Below are 19231 nucleotides of genomic sequence, written 5' to 3' on the forward strand. Positions count from 1 at the left end.
ATTGCTTGGGATTTTTTTTGGCCCCCCCCCCCCCCTAACCCTCTTTCCCTTTTAATTCATGAGTTTGACAAAGCAAATACACATAGTTGCATGAATTTGGTAAAGAAAACAAGCAACATTTAACTTACATCTCTGGCATTTTTCATCCAGTTTAATAGATCTCTGGCCATGTTTGTTAGATTTCTTGTACAACTTTTTAATATTTGGACAGCACCTACAATATAATTATTATGTATTATTACTCTCACTAAATTATTTGTTCTACAAATGTACAAACATAACATGATGTTTCATCCACTTGTATTGAGTTGATATATTAGAAAGGAAAAGTCATCAGTCTCGAGGTTTTAGGGACCATTTAGGTAACATAATAGACTATACGTTTCAGGACCACATATATTGTATGATATTATTTTTAGAACTTATGTTTATTAAATTTTAGAATTATTAACATTTTGGCTAAGAATCTTCTTATCTTATAATTCCTTCAATGACCAAATAATTGTTCAAATTGCCGTAAATGATGTTAGTCCCGTGTATTTATGTTTCATGTAAATTAAGGAAAATGATAAAAGCAAAGTAGGTCAACGAGGTTTTTGCTTTAGTTGCCATTTCTAAAAATATGATTTGAAGCCTTAAATGACCCAATGTCAAGTTCAACCACCTTTTATTTTATTCCCTTTATTTATTTGTAGTTTTTTTTCTTTCTTTTACATGCCTCTTAAAATAAATATCAGTTAAAAGAGATTTTTAATAATGCATGTTCAAATTTTCTTTGTTTTTTATATCTGATTCACGCTTTCTTTGACTTGCGAATTCTTTTGCCAAAATAATGATTTTCTATATTCATTTTGTAATTAATTGCAAGATATCTCATGCATTTTATTTATAGATATCTACTTTTATTTTTAAATTTCTTTTAAAATAAAAAGTCATAGGTGTCATGTGTGTATAATAAATTTTTAAATAACGATAATAATATAGAGTATTATATAACATGACAAAAAATATTGAAATTGGTGTAGTAATTCGTAATATTTGGCTGCCTTTCGTAGCTTAAAGTGTTCCATTCTTTGCTGCCAACTCCGCAATCATTTACTTTCCTATTTCATGTTAACTTTTCCTTCTCTTTCGAAGCCAACTATATTCATCCTCTGACCATTGTACTTTCCTGTCCCAAATTATATTTCGTAATTTTAAAAATAATTATCTTAAATATTTTTTATATAATTTTAAAATTATTTTTCCAATTTATCAATAGTTATGTTATTCTTAAAGATTACAACACTTATTTATGGAGTGATATTATGATTGTTAAAATATAAATAGAAAATAAAATAATTTTTAAAAGATCTTAACTAATATATTTCTTAAAGAATGTATAAAAGAGAATCATGACAAATAATTTGAGATGGAGGAATTATATCATGCAACATATATCATATATTATACCTATAGAAAAGTGTTATATTTGTTCTTATATTCTCGCAAATAAGTATATTTCATCTTTGTTATATATATATATATATATATATATATTTAAAACATATATATTTGTCTTTGTATTCTTAAACAAAAAGGTCATATTTACCTTTGTATCTTTAAATCATCGTGTCTTTAACATATTTACCATTTTCATCTAATTTTAGGGTCATATTTTTCCTTGTACTCTCGAGAAAGTCTTATTTACCCTTACTGTGTTAAATCCTCATATCTCACTTTAATATTTTTATGTGGTGCCTACCGTCTAACTAAACTTCTTTTTTCAATTAAATCTACGAACCTATTCAAACTCTTTTAATTTGATTCGGATTTCATTCCTTCATAGTACTTAAATTCATGTGGACCGAAATTTGTTTATCAGCAATACATAGTGACGTAGACTAATAAAATGTAGTATTACTAAAGTATCCAGTTAATTTGTCAAATTAGATTTTGAACCTGACTAACCTCAGCCAAAAGTTAAAACGACCTAATGTAAGATTCATTAATCCATTCATCAATAATTTCTACATGACATTTCCAATTGAATTAAGGTAGGTAAAACTTGGCAAAAAGTCAAAATTTAATCAGAGTTGATGGTCCAAAATAGAAGTGTAAGATTAATTAAGCACCGGTAACTACACTATTAATATATAGAATATGCAAATAAATTTCTCATGAACAATTATGTTATGACGAGGAAGAAGCAAACCCTAAAAGAAAAGGAATATAAAGTATGGTCGCAAAATTAATCATATGATTCTGGAATCTGGACCAACCAGCAAGCAACACTAATGCACCAGTCATTTATCGGATAATTTCGATGGTACATTCCCCTCATTACGAGGATAAAAATATAAAGTCATTAGTAGCTAATACTATAACAACAATAAAGTATTTGAGCTACTTTATTTATTTTTTCTGTGTCGATAATTATGGGGTTCATATATATACAGACATGTAAATCGTGTGGACTCCCTAACATCTCTCGAATATAACACTATACATGTATATATAGATTGATAGATCTCATAAAATTCGATCTTCTTCAAAACTTCTTGACTCAAAGGCTGAAGCTCTTGATTATAAGGATTGGTACCATTATGTATGTGTTATACAGTGAATTTTTTTTACCGACTAGCTAAAAATATTAAAATCACTTTTAAATACACAAAAAAAATAATCAAAGAATGGGGTTGGGGGGTGTTAGTTTGTGATTGGGCTTTGTGAGGGAGACATGAGCTCATGAAATAATAAGTTGAGAACCCCACTAATTCCTTTCCATTAAAAGGAAGGCTTTGCCTTTGGAAACAAACCCACTCCATGAATTGATTGATGGACGTAATCGACTTGGAGAATTTTGTCGATACGATTTGTTGATAAAAATGAGTCGATTTTTAAATTTTGCTTTTAAAATGGACTAATTTTTAGTAATTAAATTTATGTTAATGGAATAAAAAAATATTTAAAAACTAAAATCATATCAAAATATAACTTATGAAATATTATAGTATGAAAATATAAATTTATATCCCATGAAATAATATAATTTTGTTACTGAGGACATAAGTTAAAAATCACCACGGAACATAAGTTCCAACTGACCCAGTTATGTGTGGTTGGGTACCAAAACGTTAATTAGCCTTCCATCCGTAAGTAAATTGGGCTGGCCTACCTGGGCACCTCTTTCCTCTGCCGTAGATATAAGTAGGGTGAGCATGATATGGTATATATTGAATATCATATTAAAATAAAAAAAATTACATTGCTATATGAATATTATGGTATTTTGCTACACATTTTAAATTATTTTGATATTTTATATCTATAAACAAAAATAAAAAATGATTTTTTTTCGAAAATTCTTCATTCCTAGGAAGAGGAAGAAGCAAATAGTCGGTGTGGCGTAAAGTGAAGATTGGAGGGAGTAGAAAAAATTCCCCTTATGGGGTATTCCGAAGGTGTAACCTAGGCAACGAAAAAGGGGTCCGATACTTCAACTAGAACCTTCGCAAGAAAAATAGATATAGGATATATTCGTCAGATGTTGGAAAAGAAAGCCCCCATAATATAAGCACTCTTTCAGTCAAGTCAATATTTATAATATAAATATTGAAATATCATATACTGTACCCAAGTTTTTATAATAATATATAAAACTTTTATATGTATTATTTTATACTCCTAATGTTACTTTTGCAAAGTGATCCAAAAGTCATTTTCACTACTATTTGAGAAGTGTAACAAACTAATTGGATAGTATTTCAATTCTCATGGAGCTATATATATAAAGGTTAGATTTTAGTTGTCAGTGAATGATTTTTTTCGTGTAAAATTATATAGAACTATACTTGTTTTAGATAATGTCTATTTAAACTATGTATCATTGACTACTTGACTGTGAATGAATTGTTCTTTTATGGAATTGATTAATCAAGTTATGTTGTTACTGAAATTTGATTGAGACGTTTTAAAAACATTCAAATTATAATTTTTTTTATTAAATGTATATACGTGAGTCGAAGCCAAACAAATTATGATTAACGAACTATCATATCGCAAAAATATCTAAACCAAATTTAAAAATACCGAACCATACCAAACTATCCCTAGATACAGGGTTTACTTTACTAGTGTAAAGACCTGATTTTGTCGTTAGGGAAAAGGCAATGGAGAAAAAAAAATGGGGTCAGAAAACTTTTTCGTAATAACTTGAGATTTCCTAGCCTAGTCCAGATTTGGACGAAATCAGAGTCTTTAAGGTATAGGAAAATCTTGTAACAATCGGGTGAGTTAATTTTGATTTTGATTACATGAGTAGTTAGATAACTCGTTAAGGAATCCGTACGACTTTACGAAATTGAATTCGAGCGAGTAGAACTCCCGAAATCGATCTTAGCGTGAAGGGTATTTTCTGATCGTCGTTGGTTAGAGGTGTGTTGTGAAATGAGGGTCTTGAATTTATTAAAATAGCTCATTTGTTCGTGCAAGCCGCCTTGGCGGGGGTTTTTTGCCGCTGCAGCGGGGTAAGGGCCGCTGTGGCGGGTTTGACGCGACTTAAGGACATAAATAAACCCCTAAACGACCTCATTCTGCACTTTTCAATTTTTAGAGCTAAAAAACGAACCCTAGGTGACTCCTATTCATTTTTCACCATTCTTGAGGCTAAAGGTAAGCTTTTCACTCCCCGAATCCATTTTCGATCCGTAGAACGTAATAGAATGGGTGAATATTGATGGGGGAGGGTTTTGTTATAGATTCTATGGTGGAAAAAACCATAATTTGGATAATTGGGATCATGGATTTGATTTAGGGTTCATAGAATTGTTAGTAATTCTGGTAATTAGTGATTGTTTATTGATTCCCGTATTATATTGATTGTTTGTAGACCAAGAACAAGCGGGATGAATTCGAAAAGGGGAGGATCAAGTTTCTTAGGGTTTCAAGCTTGTTTCGAGGTAGGTGATGGTTGTGATTTCATGTTGGTGTGATATATGTTTGTAATTGCTTAATTATAATGCATGTATGTATGTGAAAGTTGCATTATTGATCACCCTAATCGTAAATGAGGATAATTGAATAATTGTATACCATGAATCACCTCTTGTTGTATGATTGTGAGAATATACATTGTGATTGTGGTTTGTTGAATGGATCGGTTGTCACGTTCCGACATAATTAATTTGGATCGATTGCCACATTCCGGCATAACTAACTTAGATCAGTTACCACGTTTTGGCATAATTATGTGATCGGTTGCCTCGTTCCGACATAATTATTGGATCGAGTACCACGTTCCGGTATGCTAACTGTTTGGGTGTAGGTTCCATGAGAGGACCATTGAATGGGGTTCCGTGAGAGGACCATTGAATTATGTTGTTTATTTACTTTTGATGAATTCGTTCATATATAATGATGATTGATATTGGAAAATGGTATGTTGCTCTAAATTGATATAACTGTGATATGTGAAATTCGTGAAGTTGTTCATTGTTCGTATATGTTGATGATATTGTATATGTTCGATATGTGTATGTGATTATATTGTTGTATTGACTAATGTATGTTACACTTATTGGGATAGTCGCGTGATCCTACCAGTACACGGTGGTTATGTACTGATACTGCACTTGCTCTTTCTTTATTGAGTACAAGGCATCTTCAGGTGGCTATTGATAGACCTTAGCTAGGTGACTTTTGAGCGTGACCGGATTCAAGGGTGAGCCAGTTCTTTCAGGCTGCCATGAATCTTTCTTGTTTAAGTCCACTATTTTCGGACTCAGACTATTTCTTAAAGGTGTTGTTTAGTTTTGGGGTTGCACCCCTTGTTCTTAGACTTGTCGTTAGTAGAATTTTGATACAATGACTTTCAGGTTCTAGGGGTTGAATTTTCTGCATTAGTTTGGTTAGTTGTTTGTTAAAACCTTGGAGTTTATGGGGACTCCATTTTTATAGTCATTTAAACTTGTTTCCGTATCTTTAAATGCAAAGTTTTTGGTTAAGCTATTTAGTCTGGGTTGTAGTAATGGTTCTTCCACCGGAGGGTTAGTGTGGGTGTCAATCACGACGGTCTGAGTCGTGCCAACTAGTCACTTTTCAATTATGTTTTTAAAAAATGACTTTTATTTTAAAGAAGATGTAAATTTCATAGGTCACTTCCCTCGACAACGAGAATTTAGAGTATATTGTATGGCCGCACAATATTTTAAACTTTTAGACTAAGGATGATTTTTCAATTACCAGAGCTTTAAAATACTTTTTTGTGAATTCTTCCTCCCTATACCCTTGTGTTTTTTTTCTTTGACAAAAATATTTCTCATCTTTGTAGAAAAAGGTATATATATAGGTGACACAATGAGCACAATCAGGCTAACTTTATTTTTTCCCTTTAATATATAAGTTCACCAAAACTACATAAAGAAAAAAAAAAAGAACTACTTTTATAGTTTGATGACTAATTTTGGAAGTGAAACACAAATCAGTAGACAGTAATGGGTCCATTTCTCCAGCTAATATATACCAATAAAACCTTGAGGTATATTGTAAGTGTTTTTTCTTTCTATTTCTAAGAATTCCCATCAAACAAGAAAAGAACTAATTAACTTATTTAACACTTTCTTGTACTATATACATTTGCACAATATGGGCATCAAAATGTCATGACAATTTGGGTTAAACTTCAAGATCACTTTTATCATTATCGGAATTTGGAAATCTAGACTAGGTTTATGATATTATTTTGCCTAACATATATTTAGTACTGTTTTTTTACTGTTAATTCACTGGTGTTCAGTATTTGCGTTAAAGTTAGACTAAATTACAAAATTTAGGCTGAGAATATGGGTGTATAAAATCGAACCGAAAATTGAATCAAATCGCAAACATAGTCAAATCGAAAAAAAAATCCAACTAATGGTTTAATTTGACTTGATTTGGTATTGGGAAAAAAAAAACCCGACTATATTTGGGTTGGTTTGGTTTTAACTAAAAAAACCAAATACGAGATCAAACCAACCCGACATTATATATATAATTTTTAAAATTTTATTTTTATACATAAAAATATTTACTTTGATATAATTTTAGATATTTCTTATACTTTTTCACTAGTTTTTATCGTTTAATATATTATTCAAGTTTGAAACTTAGAATTCTGAATGGTTCAATAAAGATTATAGTCCACAAGTTTTGGTAATTATAATAAAGCTTAAATCAAAATCAAATTAATACTAATGCAAAAAGAAAATCAATTCAACACTAAAAATGATAATAATATTGAATATTTGTTCTTTAGTTTTACATTGGTTTAGACAATTATGATACATAATCTAATTAATTTTAATTTCCTTTAATATTTAGTAGTGTAACTAATACTTATTAAACTTATTTTAGCAGGATTTAGTACTTTTAAATTATGATTATTTTCATTATGACTTGTTAATTTGCAATATTTGTTTTACGCGATTTCATTATTATTATTTTTGTTGGATATTTTAGTGTCATTAATCATATTATATTTTGTGTTGTTTTCTTAAGAAACACCTTAGATAGTTGTATTGTGATAGGACTACAAAAATATTTGAAGTACAAGCAAATTATATGTTTGTATGAATACTTTACCGGAAAAACTCGAAAAAACCCAAAAATCCGAAAAACCCAAAAAAACTCGAGGTTGAAAAACCCGAGTTTTATTGATTTGGTTTGGTTTATAAATTTAAAAATCCTGGTTTGGTTTGATATTTGAAAAACCCGAACCAACCCGGCCATGTACACCCCTAGCTGAGAACTCTCACATTACATGATGTGGGTAGCACAAAACACGTACTCCCTCTTTCCCTAATTACTTGTCCACTTTTGAATTGACACACCTATTAAGTAAATAATTATTGACATAGTAACTTTATCATTTTACTCTTATTAATTATGAAGTTGATGAATTAAAAACTTCAGATTTTCAAGAAGTTTTACCTTTTACAAAATAGTTAATTTAGGGTATAATAGGTAAAAAAAATTGTCCTTTTTATTTGTCAGAATGGACAAGTAATTAGGGACAACTAAAAAAGAAAAAGTGGACAAGTAATTAGGGAGAGAGAATATTCACTATTTACAATTCAAGATATGCATCATTAATTAGCCTCTCGATTACATACACAATACTCCCTCCATTTCATATTAATTGAATTGTTGAGACATTTTTCATTTTTCAAATTAACTTAATTGTTCAATTTTCAAGACTATTTTTAGAATGTTATTTCAATTTTAACCCTTCATTAGTTAGTATTGGAAATAGTTATTAATTAATGTTTAGTTATTTTAATCATAAATTTGATAATAATTAATAAGGATAAAAATGAAAAGTTATACTTAATTTGTGTCTTAATCTTCTTTTCTTAAAAAGTCTGAAACTCCTCAACAATTTAATTAATTTGAAATGGAGGGAGTATGTTTATCAAACTTTTAAACGAAGTATTTTGTAGTAATTTTTTCCCCCATTTCTCCCTTGCCAAGTGTCGACTATTTGGTGACACGCTTGCTTGCCCAGAAAGTAAAATTACTACCAAATAAGAAAAAAAATTGTTTTAATTTTATTAAAATAACCACAATTGGTTGTTTTATTTATTTATTAACTAAAAATAAATAACACATGAATCTTTTTACTACAAAAAGATGGGATGGAATCATACATAATCTTCCATTCGGTCTTAAATTGAGCCTGGAGTACAAAATTGTTTGAGAAATTAAGATATGAAATTGAAGTTTTATTTGAATATGTTATAATTCGATTTTTTAAAGTTGTATGTCTTTCCCATAAATATTTTTAAAAAAACCATAAGTTGTGAATACTATATAAAAATAATAATCAATTCTTATACAATTTTACCAAATGAGCGAATTATTGTTCATAAATAAGATATCGAAATATTGTAAGGTGCTACATTGACAAATCACATATCACCATGTTCTTTTTAAAGTAATTCTAAATACACATATTTATTTTATAAAAGCGATTCACTATTTAATAATAATAATAATAGCCAGTTATTTTTTAATATAATATCCTCTTATATGATAGGAATAACTTGTTCATGTGAATGATAAGTGTTTTTTACAAAATTTAGAAGGATGAATTCAAATCACATATTCACACCATAATTTAAAATTATGAGTCAATATCACATATTCTATGAAAAATCAAAAGGCATGTGTTTTTTAATTAATTACTCCTATTTTATTAAAAGGTGAGAGTGGTGAAGATGAGGATGGTGTGACATTTATTATTATTATTATTATTAAATACGAGGTACATTGTCAGAAAGGTATTGTCCACTGGTGTGTTTCAAGAGCAAAATGTGGGGCCCCTTATGTACTCTTCGATTCGACTATTCTGGAAACTATTTCCTTTTTGGCATATTATTCCACTTTCCTTTTTCTCTAACCAAACTCATTCACAATAATTCCCATCCATCTTATTCCCAAAATAACCTTCTCTCTTTTTCCTATTTACCATCCTACCTTTTTTATTTTTTATGTGTATAGCTCCTACATCAATTATAAGATCATCAAAGTGAAGACATAACAAACAAAAATAATTTGAATAGAAAAAAATAATGCTTAAAAAAGTCAGTTAAATAATAAGCGTTGTCCATCTCCAAACTTGAGATTGCACATTCAAATAACCGCAAAACGTAAAAAGAAGAAGAAATAAGTATATGAAACTTGACTTGTATATATACCTTTGAACATCCCAAAAGGTAAACAAGAAAAGCGGTGAATGAAAGCAGTAAAAGTAAGTAATTTGTGTGACGTTGTGGGGAGTGAATGAAAGGGAAATGATAGGTAGCTAATAAAAGAAGTTTTACTTGTACTGTCGTTTTCCATTATTGGTTAAAATGTAGTATTACATACATATTCAAAACTAAAATAAGGGTAAAGCTAGCTGTAACAACATATATATATTTCTTTTCTTTTTTGTACCAATATTTCTTCCTAGAGGAAACCAATAATTAAATACTACTATCACATAGATTTTTTAGATCAGTAAAAGTTGCTGCCACACACTTTTCCTTTCATTAAATAGTATAGAGGGAGTGATTAAACGAAGACCCCTAAATATAGGAATTTAAGTGGGGTTTGTTTCAACATAAAAAATGTGGAAATTTTCAAAAAAAATAATAACAGAATATTATAACAATTCTATGTCAAAATATGATTTAAAAAAAAGAAGGTGAATCATGGTCAAATGTGCTCTAAAGTTATATGCATTTGCTACGAGAAGAATAACGTTTAACGACAATAAATATGCATAGATTGGTCAAATTTTATCGATATTAGTTAATTGTCATTAGATTTAATGTTGCTATAGACTTGAACGACATTTACAAAGAGTGCTAAAATATAATTGTCACTAATAATTGTCTCTAAAAAGTATATTTAGCAGCAACTAAGCTATTGATGTTAATTAATTATTGCTAATAATCATTTTTGATATAGTGATTGATAGTATTAATTTTTTTACATTAATGCTCACTCTATTTCATATTAACTGAATTTGTTATGCAATGCACATTTTTTAAGAAAAATATTTAAGGATATAATTCAAATCATATCTTCCACTATGGTCCTTTGTGAAATCATAAATGTAACTTTATACGTAGTGCAATTTGTCTTCTAGAAAATATCAAACTTCATTAAAAATGAGAAAATTTTCAAACATCCATCTTTAACTTTGAACAATGAAAAAGCCAAATTTTTTTTAGTTAATATGGAAAAGAGGAAGTATTAATTTAACCTTTTAAAACAAATTACTACAATATAATAAGACTTATCTCTTAAGTGTATGATTATTCAAATTATCTCATGAGTACACAAAAAAACTATATTTAGGATAGGCCAAACACATATGCAGACCCTTAAACTTGTCCCTAAATTTCATTTTGGCACTCCAACTCAATCTTGTTCCATTTTAACAATGAAAAAAGCCAAAAAAAATTTAGTTAATATGGAAAAGAGGAAGTATTAATTTAACCTTTTAAAACAAATTACTACAATATAATAAGACTTATCTCTTAAGTGTATGATTATTCAAATTATCTCATGAGTACACAAAAAAACTATATTTAGGATAGGCCAAACACATATGCAGACCCTTAAACTTATCCCTAAATTTCATTTTGGCACTCCAACTCAATCTTGTTCCATTTTAACAATGAAAAAAGCCAAAAAAAATTTAGTTAATATGGAAAAGAGGAAGTATTAATTTAACCTTTTAAAACAAATTACTACAATATAATAAGACTTATCTCTTAAGTGTATGATTATTCAAATTATCTCATGAGTACACAAAAAAACTATATTTAGGATAGGCCAAACACATATGCAGACCCTTAAACTTATCCCTAAATTTCATTTTGGCACTCCAACTCAATCTTGTTCCATTTTAACCCTTCACTTCATTTTTTATGAAACATAAAAATTGGAGTTGAAGGGTTAAAATGGAATAACGTTGAGTTGGAGTGTCAAAATGAAGTTTAGGAACAAGTTTAAGGGTTGCATATGTGTTTGGCCTTTAGGATATGTAAATATAGAAAAAGTAAAGTTGAAGGAGAAGAAAAAGTATTTATGAATGACTTAACAAGATGGGGAAAACTGGTGGTCTTCACCAGTCACTTGGGAATAAAGAGATACTACTATAGATGGTTTGGCAAGTCATAGGCACTAGCCAGAGAAGAAAACACCAAAGGATTGGGCAGGTTTTGGTAGCCATATATAGGGGTGGGTGGAGTTTTAACTTTTTATATAAGGGATAGTACAAAATAACTTTTATATATATTATTAATAAATCATTTTTAAAATGTTAGTATTTCAATTAATCCTCCTTAAAAATGAGATTAATTATCTGACATATAATTTTAAAAAAAAGTACATGTGAAAAATAATAGAAGTATTATTTTATAGCATACTTTTTTTGTGCTAATATAAGTAAAATCCGAACGGTTGTGGTTGGCTACTTCCGTATAGGGGTTCTAAGCCGCCTGGCCTACTTTATCCCTGTATTGGGCAGCTATTTATTTCTGATTGAAACTATATACTATCAATTAATATAATCATTATTATTATTTTAAAAAAGTTCAAAGTTTATAAGCAAAAGTAAATGGATATGTAATAGGTGTTTGATTGTAAAATTTTAAAAAATGTTATTTTTATTTTTAAAGTGAAAAATAGTTATTCATTTGTCCAATTTCTAAAAAGAATGACACATTTCTAGTATCAATTTAACTATAAAAATCTATTTTACCCGTGAAATGATTTACAACCATACAAAATTTTATAATTTATTTTGGACCACAAGTTTTAAAAGTCTTCATTTCTTTCTTAAATTCCATGCCAAGTCAAACTACCTGGAACGGAGAAAGTATTTGAAATTTTGAGTTGTTTTCATTTTTGAGTTGGTTGGAGTGAAATTCTGGAATTCGAACAACAAACTGAATTACAAAATTTTATGGCCAAATACTTTGTTTCCTCGAATTGAATTCCAAAAAACATATTTGGCCATAACACATTTCATAGTTTTATTTTTTTAGTTTTCCACTTGGTTTTGATAATGTATTGAAGCTCGATTATTTTAAATTCGTGCGGCATAAGATTCTATTAGAAGGAAGCATTTTTTTTTAAAAAATTGCATACTCAAAATTTAAATTCGAGACGTAATTTAAAAAGCGCGCTTGTGCACTAATTTCTTGAAAAGAAGTATCAAGTCAGTGAGAAGTAAAAAGGAATAGAAAACACTCTCTCTCTAACCTTTTCTTGTAACAACTTAACCCCTCTCTCTCTATAAGTCATCGTTTTTCTTGTGTTATTATATTCTTTCAACACTTACCAAAAAGTTCCATTTTACCATTATAGTTCAGATTCAACTCCACATATCAATTTAGTCGAAAGAAACCAGAAAAAAAGAAAGAATATTTATAGGTGAGGAAGTTTCAGCCATGGTCAAATTTTTAGCTGAGATGAGAGAGCTAAGCAACCAAAACTCTTGAAATATCTTTTTTATTTTCTTCTTGTTTGTATGTTTGTTTGACTTGTAGAGAAAGAAATGTGGAATCTAAACGACTCTCCAGATCATAGAAGGGACTATGAAGGTAAAGGTGTTGAACGATCCATTTCAAATTCAAGCTCATCAGCTGTTGAGGAATTATACGGTTCAGAAGAAGAAGATGAATTTCTTGAACAAAATGGACTAAAAGGCAAGAAAAAGAAAAGTATTCCTAGTAAAATATTTGGCTTCTCTATGATTGCTCCACCTAATAATAATAACGACGATAACTTATCGTCGGAGAGTGAACCGCCGGTTACCCGGCAGTTTTTTCCGGTTGATGAGTCGGAAATCGGAAGTGGCAATTTTAATGATAGATCTTGTAGATTTCCAAGGGCCCATTGGGCTGGTGTAAAATTCTACCAACCGGAGCCATCGACAGCAGTATTGGGAAAGGGTAGTGAGTTGTCGCAGGTGCAGGTGCAGGTGCAGGTGCAGGTGCAGCCAATGAAAAAAAGCCGGCGTGGTCCAAGGTCTAGAAGCTCACAGTACCGTGGTGTTACTTTTTATCGGAGAACTGGCCGCTGGGAATCACATATATGGTCAGTCTCTATAACTTTGATTTAAGGGTTTCTTTTCTTTTCTTCCTCATATATACTTGTGTTTTCTCATTCATTTGGTATATATATATTATATCTCAGGGATTGTGGAAAGCAAGTTTATTTAGGTACGGTTTTTTTTTTCCATTTATTTCTGAGCTGAAGTTGTATATGTTTAGTATGTTGATTTTCGCGGAATTTATATTTTGTAGGCGGATTTGATACAGCACATGCTGCTGCTCGGTGAGCTCTTTAGCATTGCTAGTTTTTTGAAAAAGAATAAAAAAAAAAAAACTTGTGGATATTGAAAAATGTGTTTTTGCAGTGCGTATGATAGGGCAGCAATAAAGTTTCGTGGAGTGGAGGCGGACATAAACTTTAACCTGGAAGATTATGAGGAAGATTTAAAACAGGTAGGTAGGTTCATATATATATTATGTGCTTTTCTAGCTGGAGTACAACTACTTTAGTGAATTTCACTCTCTCCGGCCTTATCTTAAAAAAAAATAATGATTCTTCTTATCTTCAACAGTTGTTTACTCTACACCCAGAGAGTTCGGAATTTAGATTCTAATAACAATACTCATTAAACATGATTCTATTGACTATATGCCAGTCTATATGCGTTAGTTTAATATTTTTGACACGAAACATTTTGAATTTACTTCTCCCTTGTGTTGTAATATTGGTTTTGGTTTGTTGTATATGTATGATGCAGATGAAGAATCTAACGAAGGAAGAATTTGTTCATGTACTGCGGAGGCAAAGTACTGGTTTTCCGAGGGGAAGTTCTAAGTATAGAGGGGTGACATTGCACAAATGTGGTAGATGGGAAGCTAGAATGGGCCAATTATTGGGCAAAAAGTATAATAATATTATCCTCAATTTATTTTGTTGCCAATGTCATTAATTAAATCCTTGCTTGCTTGGTAGCTAATTTTCTAAGAAAATATTTTTGAATAGGTACGTTTATTTGGGACTCTTTGATACTGAAAATGAAGCTGCCAGGTTTGTGTGGTGCTGAATTTATTTTGTATTTTTTGCACTACAATTGCGCTAGTGGGCTAAAAAAATCCTCTTTTTTATTCTTTTTTAATAGGGCTTATGATAAAGCTGCCATCAACTGTAATGGCAAGGATGCAGTCACTAACTTCGATCCTTGCATTTATGAAAATGAACTTAATTCATCTGGTACATTTGTGTATTTGTTTTTTTTTTTGAAAAAAAAAAATGAAGAAAAAAGTTTTCTGACAAACATTTATAAATGTGGGTTTTCAGAATCTAGTAATAAAGCAGCAGATCACAGCCTTGATTTAAGCTTAGGTAGCTCGACCTCAAAGCAAAAGAGCCGAGAAATGGAGGATACTAATAAGGATCAAAATTATTCTTCTATGCAATTTGATGTTGATTGGCGCCACCAAGGGTCGAGGCTCAAGGTATAGTACATATGGTGAAATTAAGGATCCTATCTCTACATTCTCCTATGTATACAAGTTAAATTTACTTTTTGTAGCTTAATTTCTTCTCAACTCTTATTGTGTTATTTTTTTACTCCTTATAATAATACGTGCATGTTTCAATTTCAGCAGCAACATAGTCCGATTGATATGGAATATGGGCGAAGAAGAAATGTGTACAACGAGACGGATACCTTGCAACTCTTGAGCCAAACGCACCTACATTCTCCGGGCTCCTTCAAGACAAATAGCAATGAAATGCAAAGGTTTGGCCAATATATGAGAGCTGGTGACTCCCAAATGATTCCACCACAATTCACTTCCTCAAATTATCAAGTGAGTCACCAATTTTACATGACTTTAACTTGTTAATTTTTTGTTCACTCAATCAAATCATTTAATTTGTAGCTATTTATCCCATAATTTTTTTAAAAATCCCCCCCTTTTTTTTTTTTTTTTTTTTGTAGTGATACAAGTAGATGCCTATAATAAGTAGAACTAGTTGTCTGAAAAATAAAATAGATAACCTCGCCTATAATAAGTTAAATTGATTAAGTTCTTTTCTTGTAAAATGATTTTGGTATAAGTTATATCTTGGTTTTAGCTAATACCCACATTAATCAATAAGGCGGCAAATTTTATACAGTTAATTATAATCCTAAGATAACGATTATTTTGAGCCAAATGACCCCCCTATCTGGAGTTAATAATATAATTGCTCTAGGTAGAAATATTTATTTTGTTATGTTTTCATTTCAAGATGTTAAGAATTATGATGATACAGGTTCAGTTTCCAAGCAGCAACAATAGAAGAGATACTCAACAATGGCAAAGCAATAATGTTGCTCCTCCTCACCTATTTGCAACTGCTGCAGCATCATCAGGATTCCCTCAGCAGATATTAAGACATCAAAACTGGCCTCACAAAAATGGCTTTCACTACTCTCTCACCAGACCCTCCAACTAATTCTCTCTCTCTATATATATATACAAGACAATCGTTGCACAAAACATTCCGCATTAGACAAGAGAGCTAGCTAATTAACCGCACCTAAAGAGTTGTGATGTAAACTATATATAATGTAATATAATATAATATTGACAGGTTAATCTTGATGGGAAAAAGCTTTTGAGAGATCCAAGTCTATGGATATAATTGGTACAAAGCTAACTGAAGAAGAGATATTGAACTAGATTTCTTTTGGATAACTTTCTGACTCATGTAAGCTGCCAATTTATACTATCCACAAGTACAGCTACTAAATAAATGTTTTTTAATTTTGATGGTCTCTCTTGTGACTTATATGCTGTTATTTACCAATACATATTCTCATTTTATTCCATTATTTTTGTCCTCGTTCTTTTTGACATGTAGCAAAAGTATACTCCTTTCGTCCCATTTTATATGTCATCCTTTTCTATAAATAGTTGGATCACAATACTTATCATTTTATAAAATTTATGCATAAATTATCATATTTTGCCTATTATACGCTTGATAGAATAGTTAATTAATCTTGTCATTTATTAATAAAGTTGACTTAAGAAAATATTAAATAAAGATAGAAAAGTAGAGTTACATTATTTCTTAATACAAGTGTAAAGTAAAAAAGTAACATATAAAATGGAACGGAGGGAGTATTACCATTCACTGAAACCTTGTTTCCTAAATGAGTAAAAAAAGCCTCATTATTATATTGCCCATTTTCTTTTCCATGAAAATGATTTGAGTTTGTCAGAAGCACGGTAAACGTACCCCACTTTTTTTTTTCTTTTGCATATAAGCTTGATATGACGTCCACTAATAAACTAAGTAACTTATCACAAAGAAAAGTCCAACATTAATAAAATGAAATCATATTTTACCATCAAGGCTCAAAAGTTCCACACTTTCTATTACAACATTTTAAATCAAAATATGTCCTATACTCGCTTTTAAAGTTCGATTAATCGAAATTTACATCAGAAAATTTTAATTTATAGGGTCAATGTTTCTATCGAAATATAAACCTATAAATTGAAATTGTGGAATTTTGAGAGCTTACACATTACAAATTTGTATAGATTCGTATATAAAAATCATATATATATATATATATATGTGGATACAATGTGGTGTACGTCTAATACTCCAATTAATTAACCTATCTATAATATAAAAAGAATATAAATTATATACATATCAATCGATATAATATTGTTTTACTGAATTATTTTAAGAAATATCACTTAATGTCAACGAATTGTCACCATCGTCATTACTTCTCGAGGACACAGAAAGGAAGAAATGGTTATTATGAAGAGATGAGAGAGACATAACCTAAAGCTTCACAGTACGTATATTATAATGCGCAAAATTAGTTGTACTAAATTTAATTAAAATGATTCCAGATACTATCAAACTTTTTTATAAAAAAATATTAATCTGACAAAACCTTTGCTTTATCCCTAAGTAGTATAGTACAAAAATAATTTAATCATTCCAGATACGATACGTAGGTTATGAAACTTCCAAAAATTGATATTCTAGTACTTATGGTACTAGATTAAATTTAAAAAATGTGTGTGATTTCATCATCTGGCTCGTCATCATTGATTAAAATAAACATATCTAATAACCTTCCATCTTTGTTTATAATATTTCTGTTACGATATTTATATAATTAAGGTATTAGTTTAGTAATGTTGTCAGGTAGAACATCTTACATATGACAATTGATAAAGCGCATAAATACTACTCCCTCTGTTTCACTTGGCACGAACTTTAAGAAAATAAAGAAGATTTTTGAATTTTTAATTCTAAATTAAAGTTATGTCAAATGTATAAAACTGTCTTTTAATCTTATAGCTTTAAACATGCTACGTGGAAAACTGAAATTAAAATATTACCAATTTTTTTTTTGAAACAAACTAAAGAGGAAAGAAGATCATTCTTATTTTTTGACCACATATGTACACAGCTAAGAGATAGCTGTTCAAAAATCAACTTATAATTATTTATTTTTTGAGAAATCAAGTTTAATAATCTTAATTGTTAATTTGACCTATTTATTCTATTTATAATTAAGCTGACTTTCTTTAATCTCTCTCTATACTTGCCGTAGAATCTCAATGATTTAGCACATGCTGTTTTAGAATTAAGTTTGTTCAAGTTTTCAAACAACTAAATTAAGTATTTCTATGAAAACATATATTTTGATTGGATGACATAAAAAAAAAAAAATATGCAATAGTTTATCTTTTCTTTTGCTGGGGATTTTTTTTATTTTTTTAAAGTTACAGGGAAATCGAGGGAAAGGAGAAATTGTGAATGCATTATAAGGTGTAAAATCAAATCCACGCCAAAATGTAAGTTCAACTAATAAATTAAGGGGTCGTTTGGTAGGAGGTATTAGAAGAGATAGTTCATGTATTATGTATGATATTATTTAGAACTATGTTTGGTAGGAATTTGGGCCTATGTATAACTAATTCATGCATGATTGGGACAAGTAGTTTTGATTTTTATTTTTTTGGAAAATTTTAACCTAGACTAAAGTAAATGAGAAAAGGAAAAGCAATTTAGGGTGTTGTTTAGCTTAATAAGTGCAATTATTAGGAAAATTAGATGAATTTGTTAATTTGAAAGAGGTTTATAGCAATGTAATAATCCAATTAATATAAAGTTCTTGATCATATGATTGTAGTAAGATAATAATCCAAAGAACCACTAAAAAATAATTAATCAGTTATTAGCACAAGATAAAGCTACCACACAACAATTGAGAGGTATCAAAATCATTTGAAGCTCGTACCTAAGGTGGAGCTTTTCATGTCCAAGAATAAAGATACTTTAAACTTTTTATTGAAAGGATAGATACTAGATATTGGCAATTCTTGGTCACAAGATGAAACTATCATACAACCGTTAAAGAGATGTTAAAATCATGTGAAGGTTGATGGTGGCTTTAATCTTTGTATATATACATATACAATATTTTTTTAAGTATATATACATAAGATAAACTATCCATTAAATTAATTGATTATAAATCTACCTTAATTCTATGGTGTTATCTGAAACATTTTATTGAGATGTTGATTGTAATGTATATAATTGTATAAACAATGTATATATACATATGTATCTTTAATATGTAATTATACATCATATATACATG

The 19231-nt window shown here is 29.6% G+C and overlaps 1 protein-coding gene across 2 annotated transcripts; it reads left to right on the top strand.

Moving 5' to 3' along the window:
* Positions 1-12730: 12730 nt before the first annotated feature.
* On the top strand, positions 12731-16414 carry LOC102589826 (AP2-like ethylene-responsive transcription factor TOE3). Of its 2 annotated transcripts, none has more exons than XM_006360152.2 (10): positions 12731-13617; positions 13717-13742; positions 13827-13857; positions 13940-14027; positions 14333-14478; positions 14578-14622; positions 14714-14805; positions 14893-15050; positions 15201-15407; positions 15856-16414. In XM_006360152.2, the coding sequence occupies exons 1-10, from the start codon at positions 13076-13078 to the stop codon at positions 16036-16038; spliced, it is 1518 nt and encodes a 505-aa protein (XP_006360214.1). In that variant the 5' UTR covers positions 12731-13075; the 3' UTR covers positions 16039-16414. The 2 variants fall into 2 exon arrangements, with proteins under 2 accessions (XP_006360214.1, XP_006360215.1); XM_006360153.2 differs by having other exon boundaries at positions 15204-15407.
* Positions 16415-19231: the final 2817 nt, after the last annotated feature.

The sequence above is a fragment of the Solanum tuberosum genome, unplaced genomic scaffold, assembly GCF_000226075.1.
Source record: "Solanum tuberosum cultivar DM 1-3 516 R44 unplaced genomic scaffold, SolTub_3.0 scf00316, whole genome shotgun sequence".
NCBI lineage: Eukaryota > Viridiplantae > Streptophyta > Magnoliopsida > Solanales > Solanaceae > Solanum > Solanum tuberosum.

Excerpts from the sequence above, each read along its gene's own strand:
- LOC102589826 (XM_006360152.2), top strand. The coding sequence starts at position 13,076 with ATGTGGAATCTAAACGACTCTCCAGATCATAGAAGGGACTATGAAGGT. Across the intron at positions 13,618-13,716 it reads CGCTGGGAATCACATATATG|GGATTGTGGAAAGCAAGTTT; the intron begins GTCAGTCTCTAT and ends ATTATATCTCAG. Across the intron at positions 13,743-13,826 it reads TGGAAAGCAAGTTTATTTAG|GCGGATTTGATACAGCACAT; the intron begins GTACGGTTTTTT and ends TATATTTTGTAG.